Source organism: Cygnus atratus, chromosome Z, assembly GCF_013377495.2.
Source record: "Cygnus atratus isolate AKBS03 ecotype Queensland, Australia chromosome Z, CAtr_DNAZoo_HiC_assembly, whole genome shotgun sequence".
NCBI lineage: Eukaryota > Metazoa > Chordata > Aves > Anseriformes > Anatidae > Cygnus > Cygnus atratus.
The window spans coordinates 28,622,560-28,646,355 of record NC_066396.1 but is presented as its reverse complement, the minus strand read 5'-3'; the positions used below and the strand labels follow the sequence as shown (position 1 = coordinate 28,646,355).

Here is a 23,796-nt window from a genome sequence, read left to right as displayed (position 1 = left end):
GAGGTCATTTTTTTGAGGCAGGAAAAATCATTGCAGCATGGGACTTTTTGTGTCTGTGTCTTCAGTATAACATAATACATTTATACTATCTATCCCAAATGCAGTGCTGATCCAAATTATGAACACTGTTCACAGCAAGAGAACAATCATCAGTCACAGGCAGAAGAAGGGGCTTACAATTCCACAATCCCAATTCCAAAGAAGAACACAACGGGATAAATGATTAGTGTTTCTACAACCTCAGTTCCCACTATTATAAAGAAAAATTTGATAGGTGTTTTGAGACAACTAATTGTTTCCTGAAGAGAAAGTTGTAACTAGAATTCCAGTTTGAATATAGCACCAGAAAGAAACAGCTATGTTGCTGGCTTGCTCTAAGCAAAAAGCAGATCTTATATCTTACCCAGGACCCAAAATGAAAAAGCAGAGGCAAGCAGGCTCTTACATGATTGAAACTAGGTAGTCCTAGTTATTCAGTATGTCTGAAAATTCCACTACATAGTCTAACATTATTTCTTTGACTGGATGATAAGAGTATGTTGACAGTTCTAATTTTGAAGGAGATAACAATCTTTGAAATTGATGAAAAGAGTAAGCTTCCCCTGAAACATCCTCTTACTGATCATTTCTAACTACGTTTTACCTCATTTTCTTCTTCATGCTCCAGTATAGCCTGTAGAAAAGCCCTCCTTTCGTGGCTTGAAGATTTCTGATCAAACATTCCAGCCTGAATAACTTTTTGATCCACGTTCAACTTATACTTTGCAGCAGCAAGTATCTTCTCTTCTACACTGTTCACAGTGCACAGTCGCAGGACTCGAACTTCATTCTGCTGACCAATTCGATGAGCTCTATCTTGGGCCTGCAAGTCCTATGAGGCAAAGAACACAGAGAATGATTTATATAAATGTGCTACTCAAATCACTCTCTGCTTAAAGGACATTACAATGCTGAGTTATCCTTTGACATAAAAAGGAAGTACTCAAACCACAGTCCACCATAATTCACATAGTTCACTCCCGATTGTTCTGTTTCCCAAAACTACTTCAGACCCAGACAAGGAGAAAAATTGAAAAAAAAATGCACTTGCTCCACACACTGCACGTACAGTAAGCTAAACACTTCCTGAAAGCATGTGCAGTGACTGAGAAGGGCTTAAGTATCTATTTTTTCTCTTCTACTCAAAGTTTGTGACCTTCCAAGCCAGAATGAACCCTGAAGTAAAACACTTCTTGATTCCAGGAAAAGAAAACAAGTATATTTGTATAAAATTCATATATAAACTTATCTAACAAAAGGCAGTTACTAATTCATAAAGATGTTAACTGAAAGTTATCTGTGAAATAGGCTTTTATTATTTATCTTAAAATATTTGTGTTAAAACAGCCTAAAAATGATCTTAAATTATTTTTAGAACACCATGAATCCACTAGTTTTTGTTCAGGTGATTGTACTTAGATATGGCAGAAGTAAAAAGCACACTGCAGATGTTTGGTAAAGAACTACTTTTACTAATTCAAAATTGTATCTATTTTCTTTGGAGAAAAAAGAAATCCATGAAATCCTACTCTCAATGTGTTTGTTTCAGCAATCAGATAATGAAGGGTACCTACGTTCAAAATGCTACTACAGTTTTGTGCTACCTCACAAAACAGAAATTCTTTGAAGTAGAAAAAAGAGGAAACCAGACAATGAGTTTGCCATTTCACTCCAACACCTTGCTCTTACTACTGTTGTTAGCTCTTCTCTCTTGCAATGCCCTTAACAACCCACAAAATGTGGCTGCTGGAATTTAAAGGTACATGTGAAGTTTTTATAACAGTCAAGACAAACCTACAGTATTAAATTATGTAATCCATTTTCAGAAGCACAGAAGTGAGTAAATAGAAGGTTTTACTTCTGGAAATATGCTGTTTAAGTGCTTAAAAAATAAGCAAACAACAGAAATATTCTCTTTTAGCATGCTGCTTATCAAAATTAACAATTTACTCCCAACCACAAGAGAAGTGAAACTGCATATATTTTGTAGTTCAGCAATCTGTTCACTAGATTCTACAGAGAACATTCTGTAATTTTTGCTGCAAGGACGTATTGCTATCTAACTGTTGAAATATACAGGACACTGCATTAAAAATGTTTTTAGAAGTGACCTAGAGATAACCAAAAATGCAAAGAATGAAGTGCCTTCTGAGGTGCTTTTGAAGCCTTTAAATGTAATTGCTCCAAACTTCTCAAACCCTGTTTTAAAAAAAATAAAACGGCACTAAGCAACAAAGACCATCTTCCTTTTTTCTTTTTTTTTTTTTTTTTTAAACTAAGCTGAAGTAGTTTGATACCCTCATTGTCTGCTGATCTGTACTCACCTCTATCTACCTATAGCAACAGTGCAAGTTCAGTGTCTCAGACCAAGACTGCTGAATTCATGTGGCCATTAACTAACTTCTGGAGACAGGCAGCACTCTGTACAACCTTTACTAAAATACTGCAACCTACTGAAGAATCAAAACGGGGAGATACTTGTTAATGCCCTAAGGGTTAAAGAACAAGTACAGCCGTACTACTGGTGCAGAACCCTAACTGAGGATTCCCCGAGACTCAGAAAAAATATATACATAGACACAGAATTACTTAAAACCAAAGCATTTCTTGGTTGTAGGAGTTTGTCTTACTAATTCCTCTCAATGTAGCACTTTGTGATGGCCTCAATCTATTCTGTTTGCCCCAGCGTATATATATGCAAGCTAAAAAAGCAACCCAAAAAAGCATCATGAATTCTTTGCAAATTGCTTGAAGGTAAGTAAATAAAAATAACCTGATGAGGATTCCAGTCACTATCGAAGATTATAACAGTATCAGCAGCCTGGAGATTCAAGCCTAGCCCTCCAGCCCTTGTACTCAGCAAGAAGATAAAGTATTGTGACCCAGGCTCATTAAATTTCTTCAACAGAGCAGCTCGATCCTCTGATTTTGTTGTGCCTGAAAAGAAGTAAAAACACTCTATAACAACAATGTGAACTAAAATAATCTAAACACAATGTCAGATCCTGAGGGTACATGTGGAAGTGAAATTTTACCTCACTTGCTCTTTGACATCTCTGCTTATTTACTATAATACAGAATAAAACACTCTCCATGGATGTTTTGGTCATCTGACTACCTGTTACACCTGAGAGAAGGACTGCTAAATATTCAAGCATTTTTTTTGTTTGGTTGTTTTTTTGACATTTCAAAAGTGGATTTTAAAATTGCAGCAAACATTGTTACACCTTTTTATGATTCATATAAACTACAATTGAAGTTATTATACACAACCACAACAGAGCCACAGTTTTGATTAATATGTTCTGGCCACAACAGCATCTAAGTATTTTTAAAAGTTGTTTATACAGAGATTTATGAAAATGTCACTGTTTGCCTTAAGAGCCATCAGTGATATGAAAGGATTGAAAATTCTTAATATGTCGTATCTTGAGCATAATGGTTTACTATGGGTGAGGGAGAGACAGAAAGGAATTCAATCACGGTAAAAACCTAGATGAAATTCTAAGCAAAAACCAAGAACTGTGCAAATCTGGAAACTGGATGAATTTTCATGTGTTTTGACAAAACTATATATGAATCATCTCAGCCTGGTCCAACAGTTACTTTATATTTTTTTAAACTTCTGTCTATAGCTGAAAACCAAAGAGTCTGCTATCTTGAATCAGGTATAAATACATGTGTAACACAGAAGATGAAGTTCTTCTGTTACTGAGGAGGATTGACCTTGGCTGACTTTCAGACCCTCCACCCAGTTGCTCTCAATCCCCTTCCTCAACATGACACAGAAAGAAAATAAGATGGTAAAGGTCATGGGTTGAGATAAAGGCAGTTTACTAAAAGCAAGAGCCGCGCACAGAAGCAAAGCAAAAAGAGGAATTTAATCACTACTTCCCATCAGCAAGCAGATGTCCAGCCACTTCCTGGAAAGCAGGACTCAGTACACACAGCGGTTGCTTGGGAAGACTAACACCATAACCACAAATGTCCCTGCATCCTTCTCCTTTCCCTCAGCTTTTATTGCTGAGCATTATGTCACATGGCACACAATATCCCTTTCGTCAGTTTGGGTCAGCTGTCCCAGCTGTGTCCCCTCCCCATCTCCTGCTCACTCCCCAGCCTGCTGGGTGGGAGGGGCAGTTTGGAGAGAAAGCCTTGACACTGTGCAAGCACCCCTCAGCAGCAGCCAAAACGCTGGTGTGTTATCAACACTGCCTAGCCACAAATGAAAAACACAGCACTACATGGGCTGTTATGAGGAAAGTTAACTCCATCCTGGCAGAATCCAGTACAGTCACACAGCAGAAACGCTGGCCCACAGAAACCTATTTCTTTAAGAAGTACACAACTTGGGTAGAAAACACATTATGTGAGAAAACACCAAGTAAATAGAATCTACGTGTATGTGTTACATGTCAGTATAGAAGGCATCTGTAATCATAAAACTGGAAAAGATGACAGAAGTGTTCATCTCACTCAATTTAATTAATTATGAGCAAAACCTTAGAATAAGAAAAAGGAGCAATATTTACCATACTGCATACTGCTATTGACATTTTATCATTTGAAAGACTCCATGTTAAAACACATCATGTATGGTAACATATAACATTTTAAATGTATTATAATTCAGCTGTCTTAAATGGAACATCAGACCATGTGCAGGTCAGAGATGCAATGAGGATTTTGTTAGCATGTTACCATATACTTCAGCCAGTTTTGACAAAGACATCCTGTGATGCTCCAAAACAGTTAATTTGTGTCTTAGTTTCATTACCCTGACTTTTAGTTTTATAACCCTGATTTACATTTGAGGATAACAGTTTTTGAAGTTTATGTTTAGTCATGTTTGAAAAGAACTAGAATACTTCTCGACATTATTTTTTTTGCCAAATAAAACCTAAAGCAAAGAGCCAACTTAAAATGCTGTAACAAGAATAGTCAAAAGACCTTAAACTCTCATTTTACTCATGCTGTTCTTCATATTTTTCTTATATAATTCCTTTTCTATTAAAAAAGGAATTCTGATAAATGCTGCTGGTTCTGTATAATACTATAGCTTGTGAGATAAATACATTAAGTAAAAAGTAATTATTATTTAAGAAGGTCAGTGTGAGACAGACACCATCAACATGGAAGAATTCCAAAACGGAAACTTCTTTCAAATAGGTTTAAGTTTCAGATAGGATTTGCAATTCTTAGTTATTTTCTTTTTGATATTCCTCCATTATGTTTCTAAATCCTTTTTGCATTTACAGGTAATAAAGCGTATCTACATATTGAGATATAATTGAGGCTACTGACCTTCCTCTGAAATTCTGAAAAAATCTATAGGTACCACTTTACCTGAAACTCAAATTCTGCTATCCTGTGGAGAATGGCAATGGTACTCTAAATAGGCACCAACCAATTAATTTCACTGGAATCTGGCCAAAACATTGGCATTAACACCCCTCATCATGAGAATATTTTCAGGCAACTTAGGCAGTGACAACAGACTGGGACCATGGATTGTAGATCCCCACAAAATCTGCATTCCAGGAACAGACCTGAGCGTTCTTCCAAACAATCCCTCAGTCTAATGGCTTGCAGGTTAAACCAATGAAAAACAAACAAACAAACAAAAAAAAACAGTCAAAGAGACAAGGAGACAGAGAAGTATTTATGATCAGCTCTACTGAGAGAAGCAAAATAACACCCTGCTCAGTAACTTCTCTGTAAGAAGAGGGAGAATTCTAGTATAGTGTAGCTTAGTGGTCTGTAGCCATATCTTCATGACAAATACCCTTGCAGACTCCCTTCATGGATTTGTTGAATCATTTTTGAACCTGCTTGTACTTTTGTATAGTTACATTACAGCATTGGCATACTAGGAAGAGAACCCAGGTGTCCCATGACCCAAACTAATCAAGCATGCCATCTCCTAACTTCTTTATTCTCTGTTTTCATTCAGCTTACCATCGAGACGCAGGTAAAGGAAATTTCGAAAGGCGAAGTAGTCTTCCATAATGGTCATGAGTGATGTCATTTGACAGAAAAGAAGCACACGATGATTAGTAGCTCGTAACTTTGGTAGAATACGATCAAGTAGCTCAAACTTCCCTGAGGCCCGATAAAGTTCAGCTCTGTTGAAGAGAAAAAGCACAGTAAATGCCAGATGAGCCTGCAATTAGAAAAATTTTAGTCATTAACGTGTCAGAGTTTAACAGAGAGATTCTCTTAAGATAAACAAGACTAGTAGCACTTTTCTCTCTTTCAAATTGTTTACATTGATTAAAATAAAAATAAGCACCTACATGAATTCTTGTTTGGAAAGGAAACAAGGATTTTTTCTTTAGTTACAAAAACTTTGTGGACCTTTAACCACATGGAACATCTACTTTTATGATAAATAGTGAAAACAGAATTCAGTTTCAAAAAACAAAAATTATTTCTCAGCAAGCTAAGTCTTGTATCAGTTAAGATATTCACCTGCTACTTTTGCTTTCAGTTGGCATTTTTGGCACTTACAAGTTGCACTCATCAGGTGTATGTTGGAAACAAATCCCTTCCCACTTAAGTATGAGAAACAACTCCCTTCCCACTTAACTACTATGTGAATGGAATCAATGCATTCCAAACTGGACTAATATACACAGACAATGGGAGAAGTTTGACACTTTAAACATGCACCCTTAACAGACTTGCATGATGTTTAGTAGCTTTGCTTAACTGCTTTTTTCTTCTATACTATGAATTGCAAAACATGCTCCTATTGCCAAAATGCAAGCCATAACTAAGAAAATGAGTAAAAGTCAAGAGGACAACTAAATCAGCATTAAAGTGCTTCATGAAAATAAATCATGAAAATGCTTCATGAAAATAAATTTCACATAACTTTTTTTCTAACCTTGACTCCGTACTCTAGAAATATGACTTATCATTAGTAACTATATACTCAAGTCCACAAGATATGCAGCCTTCTGATTTGCATACACACGTATGCACTCAGCAAAAGACAAAACTGTTTAGGAACCAAGTGGTCTGCTGAACTAGTGAAGAAAACAATAGAAGAAGTGTCATTACAATATGAATAAGAACGAGGTCAGGTGGAAGATACACACCTTTCCTTAAAAGGCAACCATCTACAGACAGTTGGATGAAGAAGTGCCAAGAAAATCAGTCTCTTTCCTTTTGAATAACTAATGAAAGAAGTGCTACTTTAATTTGGAATAAAGATGGTAAAAATATAAAAGGAGGCAAAAAGAACAAGGAAGAGAAGAAAATCCTACATGATATCTCTGAAGAGTCATTCCAATAAATTTCAGATGGTATCCATGTAGTTTCAAAATAAGGAGAAGGGAAGATGTCAGTTTACAATCTTCTCTGACTGTTCTCCTGAAAGGGATAGAGGGTCATAAAATCCTTGCATAACACTTCTAGTACTGGTATATTTTGCCTTAGATATGTGTCCTGTGCCTCCTCTGCCTTCCTAAACAAGGACATAAAATATAGTGTGATAAGAATTCTCCTTAAGTTTCTTCATAAACTGAAGTCCATACTACTGAGAAAATGCTAAGCCATTTGCATACATCATAAGGCTGTCATTTGCCTCTGATCAGCAAGTCACCTAGCTATGAGCATTCTTCAGAATAGTAAATGCTTGACCATTACACTGAGAACTTGTAATATCAGGGAGAATTCTCCTGTAGTGCCTACTGATACCATCTAATTTCTACTGGGAATCTTTAACTAAGAAAAGGGAATTTCCTATTTTCGTGCAGGTCAAGAGCTAAGAACACTCTTGAGCTTTGAGAGATGGAATGCTGAAGGGAAATGTTTTTATGAAGAATTTAGAATGATATATATACTTGAATTCAGTTTAGGAATAACATAATTTTGCTTTTGTTCAGAATGAGAAAATACCACATTATCCTGCTAACTCTGAATTATTTTCTGAAATTTCAAAAGCACTGCATTTCCATGTGCACAGACAAGTGCGACTCAGCCCTAAAATGGACATGGCAGACATGGAATAAAGCAGTAAAATGTGGATGTGGTTAAAATAATAATGGAAGCAATCCTCAAAACAGTCATCTGCTTAGCCAATGCTACCCTAACCCAGCAATCTTCTGTCTCCACAAGAAGGACAATGAGTGACACTTATCTTCCCAGTAGTCTTAATACTCTTTATTTTTCTTTGTACAACTGCTTCTGAGCTAGAATTTTTACACTTGTGTCTGACGAAGTGTGTATATAGGCAAAGACTAACACAGTGAGTATGCTCAACATACACAAAACAAAACATCTACTCCTTTCATCCTTCAGACGCTGATACCCCAAATTTGAACTCCTATTTCCCCTTTAGTATAATAAATAATAATATTTAATAATAATAGTATAAGGGATAGTAATAATAGTATATATAGTAAATAATAATATTTACTAATATAGTAATAGTATATATAGTAAATAATAATACTTAAAAATAGTATAATGGGAATTGTACAAATTAAAGTTAATATAAATTATGTTTGACCACTGAACTTCAGTTATGCTTCAGTACGAACAAATGATACAAGTTGGCACATGTGAAATCCATCATAAAAGAATCTTGCACAGGAGAGGTCTCAGTTGTGCAGATAGGTGTAATCAGATGACACGTGAGAAACATGGTAGTTCAGAAGCAGCACAAAGACTTTGGAAAGATTTCAGTTTTACTCTGTGGTATGCAGTAGATGTTTGGACACTCATCTTTCAAGTTCTACTTTTTAGCCTGGATTAGCAGAATGATGGAAGAGTTGTAGCTGGCCTTATATGAGAAAAGGCACAAACATAGCTGTACAGCTATTTAGACATCCAGTCAAGCATGTAAGAACTTCTAGACAGATCCTCGTTCACATATAAATTAGTATTAAAAAAAAAAAAGAACCCTGCATATAGCCACTACAATTGAGGCTTACCAGAAAAAAAAAAAAAAAGAAAAAAAAGAGAAAAAAGGCCCTTGACACAATACAAAATACACTTTCTGTAGAACCAGAAATATTTCTAGCATGTATAATCCAGCTCCGAGAACTGAAATTTCAGTGAATAGAAGGATCCTGTCTACAAATCACCTGTCTGATGTTAAAGACAGTCTTATAATCCATCTTCAGGTTCCTGTTACCATTATCTGTTTAAGGTGAATGCTTCTCTTTATGATACAAGATTCCTTGACATTAGTCAGAGAAACAACTTTCCTGTTCAGAAATTAGCGACAGCACATATCCAGCATTACTCGAAGGGAAAATCCTCATTACCACTGAAAACCAATAAAAACGTTTAATTGCTAATTCAGAGAGGAAATAACCCTTCAAGTGAGAACATTCTCTTGGAGAGGGAGGGAATACTATGGAGATAGCTTTATGTTGATTAGGAGTCTTCTTAATAACAGCATTTCTATGACTGATTTAATTTAGAAACCACTTCAGTTTGTTAGCATGTATCTTCTAGAACAAGGATGTGATGTAGTGGTTCCAATACATCATATATGAAAGGAGGGGAAAAAAAAAAAAAAGAGTTACCCGTTGATGACACCATTTGAGTAGCCTAAATGTTCAGCAAAGGACTCCTGCAGAGTTAAAAACATTGAACAGATTATTACAGGCTCCATCGGAAACCAAAATTAAGCATCCTTATTTCAATTAAATTAAATACATGTATGTTGGTGTTTCATTTCCATTATGGTCATACTCTTGTAATACACCCTGTAGCACTAGTGCTCTGCTTAATGTTTTCCTGTACTGCTATTATTTGAAATTCATGGTCTGCAGGAGTAATTTCTGTCAGCATACATTTTACCAGATTACAGATACAGTACAACCTTTATAATTTATAGTAATTACTGGAAGAGCCATTTGCAAATTACTCAATTTCATAAATTAGTATTCAGAAGAACAAACAGTAAAAACTACAACACCATAGGTACTTGTTCATTTAGACACAAACGTAGCTCCACATCAGATATTTATGACACTTTCTATATAGACACAAGTTTGTTTATGTACTTTGGGTCCTACTAAGAGGTGCTATATTGATAATACATTTCTACTAAAAAAACAAGGTGGAAATAGGACAATTTTGGCAAATATGGTAAGAGATCAGCAGTCTGCTAGTTTCAAAGATCCTACCACTTGGCATTTTGAACTATTATCTCTACGTTGTAAATTAGGTCTAAGTAGAGGTTAAGTTGCTCTGGAATGTCTCGAATTCAAAAAAAAAAAGGTCACATTTTAAAGCAGCACCTCCAAAAGACTAAATACTTTAAGACTGGACTTTAGATTGCCAGTAAAAAGCTGGTGGTTCATCTTTTTCTTTCTAAATATAAAGAACTCCAGCACAAACAACGTGGACAGAGTTGTTCCCTCCGACACACAGAAGCTCCAACAGAAGCTTTCTGTTATATTAGCCATCTGAATAAAAGCAACTCTCAAAATCAAACCTGGCAATCTTACCTCAATGTGTTGAAACATATATGGGTGATTGCATATCTTTCTCAGTTGCATGATAGTGTTCATAAGAGTTTTTGCACCACCTTTTCCCTATGGGAATAAACAAGGCAAATCAAATGATGAATCTCATTTCCTAGCTTTTAAAAGACATTTTTAAGTTCAGGTATAAAAATACCTCTACCTCTAACCCAAGCACCAAATCATTTCTGGAAAAAAAAAAAAAACAACAACAAAAACTATAAGCTAGTTACCTTGCTGTATAAATTCACCTATCATAAAGATACTCCAAAATGTAAAAGAAAGACCTGGAAATAATTTGCAAAATGCATTATGCATCATATTCACAGTCAGAAGCAGCACATCTTCTGTCCTGCTTACTGCTTATTTATACGACTTGAAACCATATGAATTACTTTGGATCTGAACCCTCCTAGCAGAAAATAGTACTAGCTGGATGCTTTTCAGTTCTATAGTATCTGCTCACTCTTCTACCGTTAACATGATAAATGTGATTCTCTTTCCAAGACAAGTCAAAACTCAATGCAACAGATAGCGAAAAGGCTAGGTAAGCACACTACATGAGACATCCTGACATTTTACCAGCTGTATTTTCAAAACCTACTCCATAGCAAATCCTTTTCAGAAGCAGGACTGAGTTCAGTCAATCAGCCATAAGACACTATGCGCTCTGAAAAACACTAAAGCATGACTAGGTACTAGACTAAGCTGTAGGGCTACAACTTAGTTGCACCTGCTGGACACAAGTTTGGTAACATCATATTACATTAACGCTGCCAAACATTAGTCACTTTCAGATGCCATTTTGATTTACTGTGATGTTATGAAACTGCAATCAAATTGGCCACAATATTCCAAGCTTACTGAACAATTCATTCAGATTTGTTTGAAAAAAAATCTCAGTGAAAGCAATTTAGCAATTTTCAAGAGTAAAATTATGTACTAATATAAATAAAATAAAACTAGCTAATACAGAAAAAGTACACTGTTCTATTATATTATATAGAATCATAGAATATCCTGAGTTGGAAGGGACCCATAAGGATCATCAAGTCCAACTCCTGGCACTGCACAGGTCTGCCCAAAAGTTTAGACCATGTGACTAAGTGCATATACCCCTAATACTCTACTCTTTCCTGGAAAGTACAGTAGAATCATAACTTCTAAATCTAAAACTAAAATAATAACAAAAAGAGCAGGGATTTTTTTTTATCTGAAGAGGCACTCCAATATATTAAACTTGCTTTTGGTCTTTTGAAATTCTTCTCAAACGTGCTCCAAAATGTATTTTTTATTTGTTCTAAGAATTATTCCCTAGAGCTTTGCAACTTAATGAATCCTCTCTAATCTGAACTGTGTACAGACTGGATTTGCAGAAAGACAGGACTTTTTACTAACACTAGTTCTATAGTCACTGAAGCCAAGAGAGCTCAATAAGCACCACCTCCCTCTGCTGGCAACAAGTAGTATGGATAACACAGCCTAATGAAACAGGGAAAAAGAAAAAAAAGAAAGGTGAAAGGGAGGAGAGGGTGGTGTCAAGAACACTACAGATGCAATCTGAAATGAATAAACAAAAAGCTCAGTAGAGAAGCATGTACAGGAAAATTATCAGAAGACTCTGAGATGGAGAATGAAAGGAAAGAGACCAGAAAAAGAAAGAAGTAGAACACCGTGATGCAAAATTAAATGTGTAGAACAAAAGTACAGGCATCAAACTACAAAATTACATTTAAAATACAAATACATTTGTCCTGGCACAAATACAAACCTACATTCAAGCTGTTCAGTACTGTCTAAGAGCTCTTAATCTATGAACTCTCATGGGGAATTCAATGTATTTCACATCTATTATAATGTATTTTATATACACAAGTAAGCTGACGGATGGCAGCCTGTTTCCTCTATATTAACTGGGTCAAGACTAATGATGGCATAATCAAAATGTATTAATATGTATTCTAATATCCAATTATATGGCTTTGAATCCTACTGTTCTCTTAAAAACTTTTTCATTAACAGATTAATTAAGTATGAATGCAGGCATAAAACCCTGACTGGCCAAAACAAGGTTTATACTTAACTAATAAATAGCTCTGGAAGATAAGACAAATAACCTCCTGTAGCCAGTGCTGCCACAATCACAATTATTCACGTAACTTATTAGATTAAACACAGCCAAGGGAAGTGCTGGTTGTTTGATTTGTTTGTTTTTTCAAATATCATCTGTTTGCAGAAATGTATAGTATGTACAGTGAATACAAGTAGTATTTTTTCCACATGAATAGAGAATAAAAGCTGCAGTCTTTTCAAACAGGCATGTCTGATACAGATTTCATTTCCCATGAGAGGTATGTGTAGTAAGAGCTTACATACTAATTTTATGAAACAGAAATCATACACATCAAGCATGTAACTGTAATACATAGTTTCCTATTTGTTCTATCTAGTCTTTCTTCTGTACCTTCTTGTCTTTCTCAGAACCATCTGTAAGAAGGATTCCCTTGGCTTGCATGTGACGGTACAGGATCTTCTGAAGAGCTGACATATCACATTTGATCACATATTCCACCTAGTGTAAAAAACAGTACAGAAACACACTGACATAATAACATTAGCAGGATCTAACTGTAGGTTCTTGTCATCCTATAACACAAAACAAAAAACTATTACTCTTTTATCTATAACCTAACAGCACCTTTGATTTCAGAGAGCAGCAATTCAAGTGCAAGCATAGCAATAGGTATCTCAAAAGATTCTCTATGAGAGTCACAATTATTATTAGACAGGTGGATTCTAAACATATAACTTTAGAATTGCCAAACATTTGTTTCTCATTCTGTAATTTTAACGATTAAAAATATTTTTAGTGAATTTTATTTTAATGTTTAACATGCAGTTTAAAAAAAATCTATAGGTTTAATAACCTGTGTACAGTATTATGTCTGCATAGCATAATAAAAATATCATTGCTGTTCACCTAGCCAGTAAGATAAAGTATCCGTTACAGTGCTTATTTAGCATTATGCTTGCCTAAACAAGAGTGGAAATATTTTCTCCATATCAACTAAAAATACAGGGAATTAATGAAACAGTGTATGACCCCCACAATCAGTTTAATTTCCTATTCATACTAAAGCAGGTTTTGATTGCATACTATCCTTAAATCTAGTAACACAGGATTTCATACCCCAATTTAACCCATTTTTTCTATTATCCAATTTCCAGATTTTAGCTACGTTTTTAATAAGTGACGCAAAAGAAAAATAATCACAAAATAAAGCTAGATTAATGGCTAGATATCTTACAAGGGATTATTAAAAGAGTAAACTGCCTAATAATTAATAAACAGAATAAAAATTATCATGTTATTTTCATCTCAAAAGGACAAGAGGATCAACTCATAAAAAAGAGAAGTAAGTACCAATCTGTATGCAACTCCTAAATCCTACATCCTCAATGCCTAATAATGGATTTATCAAATACAGTGGCTTTAACTAGCAGAAATCAGCATAGAACTAGTAGTATTTCTAAATTAATTTTAAATTTTTCAATTTATATTTCATTCATAACATAAGAGGGTACTGAGAATCTGACAGTTGGAGGAACAGAAACTCACAAAAGTGTCCACAATACTACGAAGATAAGAAAGAATTTGAAAATAAGCCTTTCCTTTAATTACTGTCATTGGTCATCTGTACAGAGTTATTTGTTCATTCAGCCAGTATTAGTCAACTCATAACACAACACACAAAAATTTCATTTTTAGTATGGTTTTAACACAGCAGACTTTAGAAACAAATTTTTCCTATCTCACCTTAAAATTTACTTTTTTAAATTTTAGTTGCTGTTGTCATTTTGGGAAGGGTGAAGGGGAAAGTTGATATAGGATTGCAGAAGAAGATATTGTCAGGCAAAATGAACTGCCCACAGACAATGATCTTTTGAATCAGAAGAGAATTTTACCTTCTGAGTTACAAAGCTAAATTCTGAGAATTGAAAAATAAACAAAAACTTGTGCAATATTAACAAGCCACTTCACAAAACTCAAAACTCCTGGAATATTAATTTAGGATTAAATTGTGCCTGCTTTATAATGTCCAGTAATCCTTTAGGGATTTCTGTGAAGATTCTGTTAAGAGAGCAAAAGGTTCTACCCAGCTGGGGGGAAGGTGGAAGAAAGGAAGAGGGGAACAGACAGGACAGAATCTAATTCTCAATGTATGGTCAACTCATTTACAATTTGAAACCAATTCCTATGGAAATAAGTAGCAGGCCTTATATAAACCATGGATAACTACAACTAGAATTTAAAGCTGTAAGAATAAGGATGGAGCCTGAGAATGCAGAAACTTCAGGTATTCAGGATTTCTCAGGTGCCAGCTTTCTTTGCAAGAAGTAATAAACAAACCACAGTAATAATACATGCTAGTGAAGTCTTCTGTAAAGTAAATCTGAAAAAGAAACATTACTTAATGCTTAGAAAAAGTATTAAACCCCTTCCACAACTCCTCTCATTGCAAACCTTTTCTGGTAGTTGAGACTCAACCTCTTTCTTCAGTCTTCTCAGCAAGAAGGGTCGGAGTACTTTGTGGAGACGACGGATGATCAGAATAGTTTCTTCCTCATTTAAATCCACCTACAGAAGTTTACAGAAGTCACTACAAGACAACTCAGTATATTAAGTAATGTCCTGTCTCACATGAAAGGTGAATATGTGCAGTAATTACTTGTATGTTACAATCAAACTGACTCAGAGTCAAAAAAGAGATACTCAATATTAATTTTTTCTGGCATTATAAAAGGTGGGTTTTAGTTAATGTTAATTCCCTAAGTACCAGGGAGAGTTCAAGCACTACTGCTTCTGAATAAGCTCCATTTTGTTTTCAAAGTGGTTTGTTTCTGATGTTTAAAAACAAAAACAAAAAACTGCCATAGTACCCTTTCTCCAGTCATGGCAAATGGAGCGTTGAACCACTGTTCAAAGGTGCTACAACTCTTGAAAATGGTTGGGAGGAGGAAATTGAGAAGAGCCCACAGTTCAGGCAATTTGTTCTGTAATGGTGTCCCAGTCAGCAGTATTCGCCTAGGGGCCACATAGTGAGTGTTCAAGACCTGAGTCAGCTTGCAATGGTGGTTCTTCATTCGATGGCCTTCATCTACTATCATATATTTCCATCGAATCTGGAAAAAAAAATAAATGAGGAGGAGAAGAGGAAAAACTTGGTCAGACAGAGTCAATTTCCTCCCAACATGTGTAGACAAAAAATATTTCCAAAAATATTTCAAACCTGAAACATTTATCATTCTCACTTATGAGGTAAAAAAAAAAAAGAAGAAAAACACAATCATTATTGAAGAACCAGTGGCCTTAAAAGAAACAAAAACAGGAACAGACACTAGGTATGCTAAACCCAATACTGATGTATGAATTCTTACTTGAATTGCAACAGTAAATAGCTAATTTCCCCCTTTCTGGGAAAGGGTTTAAGGTGACTGGCTCTTTAAGGTCAAAATATGGTTTAGGAGGGAGGAAAAAGACCACAAAATCTCCAAATAAACCTGTCCATAACAAGAACCTTGAACAAGAGACATGAGCATTTTCAGTCAGAAAAAGTATGCTTGCAAACAACTGCAATGAACCGTATGAACATACGAACACACAAACCATATGACTAGGAAGGCCTCAGTTTGAAGTCCTCTGGTACTTTCATAAGTGCTAACCAATCCCATTTTCCATGACAGGTAGAATGCCACAGTGCTGTTCTTCCTATCTTTTAGCAAAGGAGGGCAAGTTAAAGGTATAGGTAAAGGAAAATTCTATAGTCTCAAACTGGGTTCAGAATCATGGTAAGAAAATGGACTGCCTTTGTATCAGAGAGGAAAATGACTCATCTATGTAGTTAAGTAATAGATTGAAACAAAGTGAAAATGAAAAGCAAAGGGACAGTAAGTCCATGTTTTCTGTACATGGCAGAATACCAACTTAGTCTGCACTGTGTGTACACGAAACAGTCTGAGACTAAAAAAGCCTTCAAATTAATACATTGGAGAAACCCTTATTGACAGTTTGAGCCTTTAATAACTGGGCAACGTTTAGTGAAGAGTCTGGAAACCAAAATCATGATACATATAATCAGTTACCTGAGGAAAAGCACCACACAGCTGGAAAGGATCTAATAAGAGTGAGCTTCAAGTCAGAAACAGAATGAAAAAAGCAAGCATAGCACTGCAGATTAGAATAAATGATATTAAGCAGACAGCAGAAAAAAATGCATTTTTCCAAGGGCAGGCAGGTCTACAGTACTGATAAAATCACACAGCAAACAATTACTATCCTAACCATATTCAGAAAAATCCTGGTGATTACAGGGAGAAGATGTAACTGACAAATCCAGTCATAAACAAAGGAATGGACAAGTATGGTTTAACTTTACTGAAAGATGAAATAACTCAGGACTTCCCTATAAAACAAAAATACGGTTTTTGTGCTATGCACCACTTGAAAATATCTCGGAAGTCCTGCTGTTAAAAGACAGTGATTATTACCTTAGCAAGGATATGTTTGTCCTTTATTATGTACTCGTAAGTAGTTAAAAGAACATTAAATTTTCCACTTCGAAGCTGAGGAACAAGTGAACGGCGCATCGCAGGTGTACCCTAAAAGAGAAAGAGAGAAGAGTAGTTATTTGTTCTTCTGATGAAGTAAATAGATCCATCTTTTTATGAATTAGCAGACAGAGAAAGCACATGAACTAGTAATCCTACACTATTGCAAACAATACATTTATACATTCCAGACTTCTTCAGAGTACTTTCCCTAACTGGTTGCTAGATTATAAGACTTTGTTTACGGGGGAGTGAAAATATGCTAGCAGTCTCATCTCGTTACTAATTGTTTGTCTTTACCATTACTACAGCAGCCAAAAAGCAAAGTAGTCAGCTAAGTATAAAATGTGAAATATTTCTCATTTGTATTACTCTCGTTAGAAGCTTTGCAATGTGATAATTAACAATTTTCTTCTGCATTTCACTATCTGAAAGTAATTATAGTTTATTACAGTCATCTTCTTAGGATGATTAACTCTTACTGCTTAGTACATGATATATATGACAAAATTTTACAGGCAAGCAATTTAGAAATGCATGCAGAGGCAGGGGAAAATAGGCTGTATTTTCATTCCTTCAACTTTATAATCATATAAAAAGCAAATCAAACCTTGTAAGATATCTTAACCACAGAAGGGGCCCATTTGTCAAATTCATATGTCCAGTTGGATAACGTCCTACCATAAAAAAAAAGAAATACATTTTATTTTATAAATAAATTTTATAAATGTTTCCTAGTGGTTGCTTAATTTTCAACACATTTCATGTAATCAAACTCCATAATTAAGAGGAAATTAAACAAAAAAAAGCTTTGTACATTATAATAAAATACATGCATCACAGAGAAGAGCAAACGAGAAAAAGTGGGAAGAATATGTTTCTGATCTCATTCAGGAGTCTCTTCAAAATCTATTCAGAATAGTATTCCAGAGGAATATTCATATTCTGGAGCATATTAAGGACAAGAAAGATAACCCTGAACAGAAAACTGATTTGCATATTACTTTATGCCACTTATGATCCACAAACTGAGTTTGCAAATTTTCATATATAGCTTGATGATGTTGGCAATAGAATTCATCTGTTTTCCACTCTAATGATGTTATTGCCACCCAGTGAAACTATGCAGATCCATTTTTGCAATTCATTTCTGCCATAAGGTCACAACAAACAGCTTTTTAAACAGCTAGTCTAGCTGCCAGCATGATATTGCAAAAATAGATCTATTTATTTAAGTTTACTGGACCTATGAACGTAACAACTATTAATCTGGAGGAGGGAAAAGGCAGAGAAAGAAGGCTTTTAAAATGTCTACAGAAAATAAATTTCATCTCCTTTCTTTTAGAAACACAGAATAAAAGCATTTCAGAATACTTAAAAGAAATTTGAATTTTTCTGTGAATTTTTCTTTTGAATTGAATTTTTCTTTTTCTTGTATTTGTGTATTTGTGTATTTGTGTATGTGAATTTTTCTTTTGAATTGAATTTTTCTTTTTCTTGTATTTGTGTATTTGTGTATGTGAATTTTTCTTTTGAATTGAATTTTTCTTTTTCTTGAATTTTTCTTTTTTTTTTCTCATGAAAGCAGATGTTAATGATATTCTCCCTTTATTTTTAACTTTGTCATAGAGTTTCCCCTTATACTAAAACTCATCTTTTGTACTCATAAAATTAGGCAAATCTGTGGTATTTATGCTAGTTAGCTACTACTGCAGCAGATTGAGAAGACAGGATACCTCAAAAGAAATCATAAGAGATGACCATGAATATATCCCAATCCTACCACACATTTACATGCTCTGTACAATCGCTAACAAAAAGGCCAAGGAACTTCTGTATACTTCTGTATACAAATCAAGACATTTACCACGTACACAAAGAAAAGCAAACAAACCCTGAGATGCTACATCTGTTTTATGATGCCTGACAGTTCTTATTCAAAACACAGCATTTCAGATCACTGAAAGCCACACCTTGTTTTTTTGGGAAAGGAAAATGCATTAGAAGAAATCTATAAAACAAGCAGCATCTGGGAAAGCTACAGAAAAGGAGGCGGCATGACAGTCATAATATGGTCAGCTGACTGAGCTGTGAGTATCACACATCAAGGCTACACAACGGGCTAGCTATCCAGTACTTAGAAGATTATCCTGTATCCGTAAAGCATGATTGCACAGTATTTGATGGGGTGGCAGTTGTTTAAAGAACTAAGTAAGCAACAGATTTTTAATATCACAATTCAAGTAGAACAGGGATCTGCAAAGATGTAGTATTAAAGAAAAAGCATTGCCCTCTTGTGGCTTAAGAGTAACTAACAGTAAATTCACTACACATTTCAACAAAAGAGTAGACATTAAAGCTAATGGAATAAAGTGCTTTTATTAGCCATCTGGTCACCCTTCCAATGCTAGACAATTACCTGGGAAGAAATGATCAATGGAAGTACAGAACACATGCTCAGTGTAATCCTACTGTGCCACCTCAACTTGTTGTAACGTTAAAAAAAGTGTGTATTCCTAATAAAGCAATTTGCAATGCTTACAGTGATAACAACAGAATGAGGTCCTCTACTTACGACAGGGGAACAATGATGAGATAGGGGCCATTGAGTCTTTTGTGCTCCATCAAGTAAGTGATGAGTGCAATAGTCTGTATAGTCTTTCCTAGTCCCATTTCATCAGCTAAAATTCCATTCAGATTGTTATTATAGAGTGAAACCATCCATTCCAGTCCCTGGAGCTGAAATGAAGAATAATAATTTCTGTTATTTAAAACCCACACAAGTAATTAACACCGACAGTACAGAACTAAAGGTTCTAACGACCTGCCTACTTAAGATGCTGGATTCTCTTCAGTAGTACTTAGAAGCATGGGAATCCCTGGCTAGCTTAACTCCTTTCCTCCTTCTCCTCTTCCCCTACTTACCCATCCCCTCAGCCCCCACAACAACAGAAACAAAAACAAAAGCTTTCAAGGTAATTTCTGGTAACAGAAACAGAAATCATCCATTCCTGTTTAGGACCAGTAATGCTCAAAATATAAAGTCAGATTTTATATATGGAGAAAGTTTTTTTTGTACTGTACACAAAGCAACACAGGTGCTCACATGTAAGACCGATGAACAAACACTTAGCATTACACAGGTTTATCCTTCAGCTTCAGCACTGCAAAATTTTAAACTTTTTGTGCATATTTAATACCATTTGTCTGCCTCAATAAAAATCTTCCAAAACCAAATCTGCTGAGTCTGTGCAATAAAATTAAGTTAATAATTTTAAGTCTCTTGTATTTTGTTCCACCTCAGACTTCCCAACTGCATCACTAGTATTCTGAACCTCTTGTAGTACATGTCCATTTAGCGTTTGCTGTCTGTACCTCCACATGTCAAAGAACGTCCCCTTTCTTCAATTATGCTTTATATACAGAATCCCAGAGCTGGAAAGAAGCCAGGGAACTATAGCTAAGAAATGTCTACATAACAGGGTTTTACATTCTAAGGAGTACTGCTAGAAAGCACAATCCCAATATTGCATTTTAGGACACAGATTATTCCCTTCTCATATGGCCTTCCATGTATGTACCTAACACATCATTCATAGAAGTGCAATCTAAGCTTCTGCTTCAAAGATCCAGACTTTCAGTGGGTCTCACGCATAAAGAGAGAACTAAATTATGATATCTGAGAAAGTTCAGGGAGAAAGCAATATATGTTTTAAGTAACCTTCTGTTGCCCCTGCAAGAAAGTATTCAAAATAATGTTGATGATTTACTGGCTTTATGTACATGCTGACTGATTTATATTTGGATACTAAATTCTCTGGAAGCTACTTTTATTGACCTCAAGACACCAAGAGTTGACAGAATTTTTTCTGCCACTGTATGCTTCACTTACAAAGTAGCTTCAGAAATGAGAATAAGGACACTGTCCTTTCAGTATCATTCCACTTTCTCTACTGACATACACTGATACATCAGGAAAAGACAATCTGACCCAACTTAACAGTAAGAAACATGGAAAAGCAGGAAAGATAGTTAAGAAGGAAAAAGCATGTAAAATACAGAGGACAGAGAAGTACAGGGAGACAAGGAGACAGCTGCAAAACAGACTCTTTCAGAACATTCTTGCTAGAATCAAGGCCAAGTCTCAATGCTCCTTCCATAAAGCTCCTTTGAGGAGTGTGCCTCTTAATTCTAGTGGTAGCAATCACTGTAAAGAAAACACTATGAACAACAAAACTCCACATTCAATTGCTAGATATCACATTAAGCAGCTGAAGGACCTGCTCTAATTGGTAATCCCTGCGAGTATGTCTGACTCTACAGACTGAATTATTTTGCTCTGTAACACACAGGAAAATTGTACACAGATCTGCATAAATTAATAACATTTCTGTACTGCATAAGTAATTAGAATTTAGGAAGTAAAAGAAGTGTCACAATCCTGTCCATGGGTATTTTAAGCCAATACGGCCATCAAATTAGTATTGTTATACACTGACTTCATTTATCGCACCAAATAAACTTTACCAGACAATGAATCAGGATTATGCAGTAAACAAGGCTGCTGAATGTATCTGTTGAATTACTGCTTCATTTGGTGCAAAGGCTGGACAACATATTGACAATGCGGCAGCAAAAATAAAGAAAGTCTCAGAGCTGAGAAAGTGGCATATTTCTCTGAATGGTTAGATCTTGTCTTAGTAACAGATCTCCTCAATGGTGCCAGAAAGGTTATTTAACCCAGCATTTTCAAAATCAGTCACTGAATGACAACTTTCTCTTTAGATGAGTGCTCAAAGTGAGAGAGCTAGAAGTGCTAAGAATTCAGAGAACTTAAATTCAGGGGGAGTTTTGCTATGAACAAATAGGACCATGCGATAATAATTCAGTCTCACTACGTCAATCCCCTGCCCAAAGCAGATTCAACCATGTTGCTTTGGGCTTCATCTGGTCTAAGACTGAAAACCTCCCAGGATGGAGATGATAAAACCTCTCTGAAACCCTGCTCCACTACTCTGCTGTCCTTGCAGGGAAGATGTTTCACTGTATAACCAATCTAAACCCTCTTGTTTCAGCTTATGTTCACTGTAGCTTGTTCTCCCACCGTGTGCCACTGTGAGGAGCCCAATATAGGAATACTGAAATGATTCAAAAATAGAGAACCAGCTTAACACTTGAATTTTAATTAACTTAAACAAGCTACTGTATTGATGGCAGTGCTGATAACCACGGGAAGCAAGGACTGTAATCATAATACTCTGCACACTTAGGAAACAGTCTTCCTTCTAGTTCTTTGCAAGTACAAATAGATACATATCTTTATGACATTTTGGTGAATAAGTATTATTTTTTGTTTTATGTGGATATACAAATATAGTGGCCTGACTGCATAAAAGATGCAGGTGTTGCTGGAGCTTCCTAGAAAACTCTGCAATGTCAGAAATGCTGAAAACACCTGTTAAGGACATTTTCAATCACACATGAATTTAGCTTATGTCAGAACAGAAATTCTTAGTTATTAAATCCACTGAATGACTGTAAAGAGTATGTGACATCATCCTCCATAGCAAATGTTTTCCTTGTTTCCAAACTGTAATGCATCAGTGCATTACAATTACAATTGAAATATTGGGATTTTAATTAAAAGATTAAAATCCTAAACTTTTAAATATTAAAAGAAGAAAAATACTATTAAACCACCACAGATGAAAACAATCAGAAGAACTGAAACTCTAGGTCAATAAGAATAGCAAAACCAAAACACTGTTTGTCTGCAATGAAAAAAGTTACAATGTTACATGCATAAAGTTGTATTATTATTCGAGCACTATGCATAAAACATCATCTATGATAGATAACTACCATTTACCTGCCCACATGATTCCCAATTTCTAACCAAACTGAATTCTTGTACTCCTTAACAAATTTTTATTTTGTCACCTGAAATACTACATTGAAATATATCTAGCACAATACAAATGTTAAACACTTTAATGTTTCAATGATTTCTCACCTGATAATGTTTTAATGTGCCATTAATGAGAAGAGAAGACTGCTTTTCCACCCTTTCTGTGATTGCATGGGCAACAGTGTAGTAGGATTGAGACCCTCTAGCACTATATTGCATGCTATATTCATCATCCACATCTTGTTTGGCTGTTCTGGAAAGCAGACAAAGAACAAAAGTAAATTCCCACAAACAGACCAAAACCAAACCACCAGACAGGTTTTTTGACCATAGCTCATGTATGTATGTGTAAAGAAACAGTGCAAATCCCAAACTTTGTCTAGTACACTGTATGGTGCGAGGTAGGTGTTTTTTTTAGGAGCACACAATTAATACCGAATGATTACATTCCTTCTTCTGCAGATGTTCTTGTCAGAGAAGCAACTACAACTCACTGTAATCTACAGCAAGCTATTCTTGGGGAAACCCTGTCTAAGAAATCAGAATTTGTAACAAAAAGAAGCACGTAAGAAAAGCACCAGCTAAAGAACACTCACTCAATGATTTGCTTAGCATCTTTCTCAGAAACTTCTTCACTGTTAGGATCCAGAAGTATCTTCTCATCTGCTTCTAACCTACTCGATTCTTCCTCATCATCCTACAGCAGACAGAAGAATAAAAAGGTGCTAGTGAGTACAATATCTTCCTAAGTCA

General features: G+C 35.4%; 1 protein-coding gene across 5 annotated transcripts in view; it reads right to left on the bottom strand.

Moving 5' to 3' along the window:
- Positions 1-23,796, bottom strand: part of SMARCA2 (SWI/SNF related, matrix associated, actin dependent regulator of chromatin, subfamily a, member 2) — a 124,659-nt gene that overhangs the window by 46,897 nt on the left and 53,966 nt on the right. For all 5 annotated transcript variants that reach the window (XM_035565860.1, XM_035565859.1, XM_050716493.1 and 2 more), the window contains exons 14-26: positions 23,640-23,740; positions 23,149-23,296; positions 19,711-19,874; positions 17,746-17,812; positions 17,076-17,186; positions 15,468-15,710; positions 15,052-15,165; positions 12,991-13,098; positions 10,512-10,598; positions 9,582-9,628; positions 5,998-6,164; positions 2,813-2,976; positions 644-871 (exon numbers count right to left, since the gene is read on the bottom strand). In XM_035565860.1, coding sequence (XP_035421753.1) covers positions 644-871; positions 2,813-2,976; positions 5,998-6,164; positions 9,582-9,628; positions 10,512-10,598; positions 12,991-13,098; positions 15,052-15,165; positions 15,468-15,710; positions 17,076-17,186; positions 17,746-17,812; positions 19,711-19,874; positions 23,149-23,296; positions 23,640-23,740 — 1,749 coding nt within the window. The remainder of the gene's footprint in view (positions 1-643; positions 872-2,812; positions 2,977-5,997; positions 6,165-9,581; positions 9,629-10,511; positions 10,599-12,990; positions 13,099-15,051; positions 15,166-15,467; positions 15,711-17,075; positions 17,187-17,745; positions 17,813-19,710; positions 19,875-23,148; positions 23,297-23,639; positions 23,741-23,796) is intronic.